The sequence below is a fragment of the Protobothrops mucrosquamatus genome, unplaced genomic scaffold (genome assembly GCF_001527695.2).
Source record: "Protobothrops mucrosquamatus isolate PMUCROS unplaced genomic scaffold, P.Mucros_1.0 scaffold2680, whole genome shotgun sequence".
NCBI classification, from domain to species: Eukaryota; Metazoa; Chordata; class Lepidosauria; order Squamata; family Viperidae; genus Protobothrops; species Protobothrops mucrosquamatus.
Genome location: NW_015388727.1, coordinates 359136 through 362005, shown reverse-complemented (window position 1 = coordinate 362005; position 2870 = coordinate 359136). Strand labels below are relative to the sequence as shown.

Genomic DNA, 2870 nt, shown 5'->3' with positions numbered 1-2870 from the left:
GAGGGAGGGAGGAGAGGATGGATGGGAGGGAGGGAGGGAGGGATGGGGCTGGAGAATCTCTTACCTCATCTGGATTTAGTAGCTCATATTTCCTTATTGTCTTTTCATAGATCACATTATTCCCTCCTCTCAGGAGTGGAGACAGAGGCTCCTGTAAGTAACAAAACAATCCCCTATTTATACACAGACTCTCGCAGACTGCAAAGCGTCCGACTTTACAAAATGAGGTTGGCTGAAGCCCAGAATGGCAAGACAAGGAGGGGCTAAATCTCAGATGACTGAAAAAAATGGCAAGCACTGGACTGTCTGTTCCTACTGGACCCCCACACACTTCAACCCTCCCAGGGGATCTGGTGGATAAACAGTCAGAAGGAGATAAAGAGCAAGGGGTATCACTTTTCTTCAACCTAAAAGCCACATTCCCCCCAAAAAAACCCAGCCAGGGTCAGGTCAAGAATGTAGTTAAGTAAATGTTAGGATTAAACCCCCCCCCCAACCATCCATCTTCAAACTCCCCTCTCCCCAGTGTTTAAATTGTTTGTCTCCAGTTTACTCTCCAGGCTTCTTTGGAAAGAAGAATCTAAAGGCCACATGGAAGACAAAGGTATAGGGATTTTAATAGGGATTTTATAACTTTTCTAAAAATAACAGGCTTATTTAATATATATTTTAATTGTTTTTAGATATTTATTGTATAGTTCCGTTTTTATTGCCTGTAAGCCGCCCTGAGTCCTTCGGGAGAAGGGCGGGGTATAAATTAAAGTAATAAATAAATAAAGAGACGGAAATGTCCCATTTGCTGTGGACTTTTGATCCCGTCTTTTATATTCTTCCTGGCTAAATCTCAGCCTATGAAAGGATCCAATAAAGATTCAATAGACTAGTATCCAGGATCCGCCCACAACAAAATAACAGACTAAAAGAGTTGGAAGGGGACCTTGAAGGTCTTCTAGTCCAACCCCCTGGCTCAGGTTCCAGGCAAGCATAAGTTTAGATCTCACTGCTTTGGGGTTGAAGAAACCAACGAGCCTGCAACGTAGTCCCAACACATGAGGACCAGCCAGAATTAAGTCTAGTGGCATAGGGGATCTTCCAAAGGTCTCCTGCTTGTAACAATTTTGGGAGAAATGATCTGATTCAGGATTTTCTAGAAAACCCACAATGCTTTCAGCTGCCATGGCTCAAGAACAATGAATGGGAAGATCAAGTCTTTGAATCAACTTGTTGCACGAGTTTGAAATAATCCTGCTGTTCTTCCAGATGTGTGGATGTGTGTGTGTGTGTGTGTGTGCAATTGTAAATTTCTATGTGCAAGTTACTCAAATAACTTTATTACAATAGAGGAAAACACCTGTAGCTCAGGATTGAGTTGTGGAGTCCATGTTGTTCCCTGAAGATGATTGCTTGCGTGCAGATGTTTTATTACCCAACTACGTAACAACACCAACGCAACGATAATGTTACTAGCTGGATAATAAAACATCTGCAAGCAACACATGAAGCTCAGAGAGCACCAAGAACCCCCCAGTTTTATTTAGAGCCCAAAGGCCAGTGGGGAAAAAAAAGTATACAGGTAGTTCTTGACTTACAACCAGAAGTGCGTCTAACATTTCTGTGGCTAAACGAGACCGTTCTTAAGTGAGTTTTGCCCCTTTTACAACCATCCTTGCCACAGTTGTTAAGTGAATCACTGCAGGCTGACTTAGTCCCATGGCTGTTAAGTGAATCGGGCTTCCCCCCATTGACTTTGCTCGTTAAAATGTCGCAAAAGGGGATCACGTGACCATGGGACATTACAACCGTCACAAATATGAAGCATCTGAATTTTGATTGCGTGACAATAGGGACGCTGTAATGGTCGTAAACGAATGCTCGTAAATCGAGAACTACTTGTATATGCATATAGATCCATTGATACTTTAACATACAGGCACAAATACTTAAATCTACTTCCAACATCCGATGCCTCGATGCCATAGTGACCACACAGTTATTGTAGAAGTTCCTCCAAAATGTAGGTTGTAATCTGGACCCATCTCATAGGTAAAAGAATAATGGATTTCCCCATTCTATGTAAATCTTACATGCTGTTACGGAGCTCCTAGCCTCGTGGCTAGGATTCATGGAGAGAGATAATAAAAATCTGGCACGTAACAGGATATCTGGTAATAAACCACAAGACCCTCCCAGTGGCCAATTAGAACACGGATATAACCATGTAACAACTAAACTACATTTCCCAGAAGGCTGCCCTTAAGGGGGTGGCACTTTAACCCTTAAAATGCTACTTGCTCTACACATAATTTTCTAAGCTAGCTATACACTCTGACCAGATGGCTACCTACTGGTCCAGCACAACCACAGTAAAACTTTGCTACCTTCTCAGGATTCTCCAAGATAATCCTTCGCACGCTGCCCTGGGAATAAGGAGACAATTTCAACGCTGGAGACGGCACTTCCTGCAAGAAAGTAAATGCATAATTGGCATTGTTTAACAAGGAATATAGTCCCGTATTGTTTTATTAGAGAAGAAAATAAAAACAGGAACAAAGAAAATAGACCACTAGGAAATTACAAAGTACCCTCAGCAGGAGTGGTTAGCCAGACTCCTTGGCTATCTAGCTATTGCTGAATTACATCTCCCAAATCCTTCTCTAGTGATCACGGCTGGCTGGGGCTCTTGGGAATTATGGTTCAGTCTTTGTAGACAGAGGTGTCCTGTCAACATTGGACTTCTGATTAGACCAGGGGTAGGCAACCTTGGCTCTTTTAGGACTCGTGGACTTCAACTCCCAGAATTCCTGAGCCAGCATGGGGGAATTATGGCCCCCTCATGACTCGTGGACTTCAACTCCCAGAATTCCTGAGCC

General features: G+C 43.0%; 1 protein-coding gene across 1 annotated transcript in view; it reads right to left on the bottom strand.

Moving 5' to 3' along the window:
* The window catches only part of POF1B (POF1B actin binding protein), a 46733-nt gene that overhangs the window by 24498 nt on the left and 19365 nt on the right, over window positions 1–2870 (bottom strand). The window contains exons 3-4 of the mRNA XM_015825531.1: window positions 2379–2459; window positions 65–151 (exon numbers count right to left, since the gene is read on the bottom strand). Of these exons, the coding sequence (XP_015681017.1) occupies window positions 65–151; window positions 2379–2459 (168 nt within the window). The remainder of the gene's footprint in view (window positions 1–64; window positions 152–2378; window positions 2460–2870) is intronic.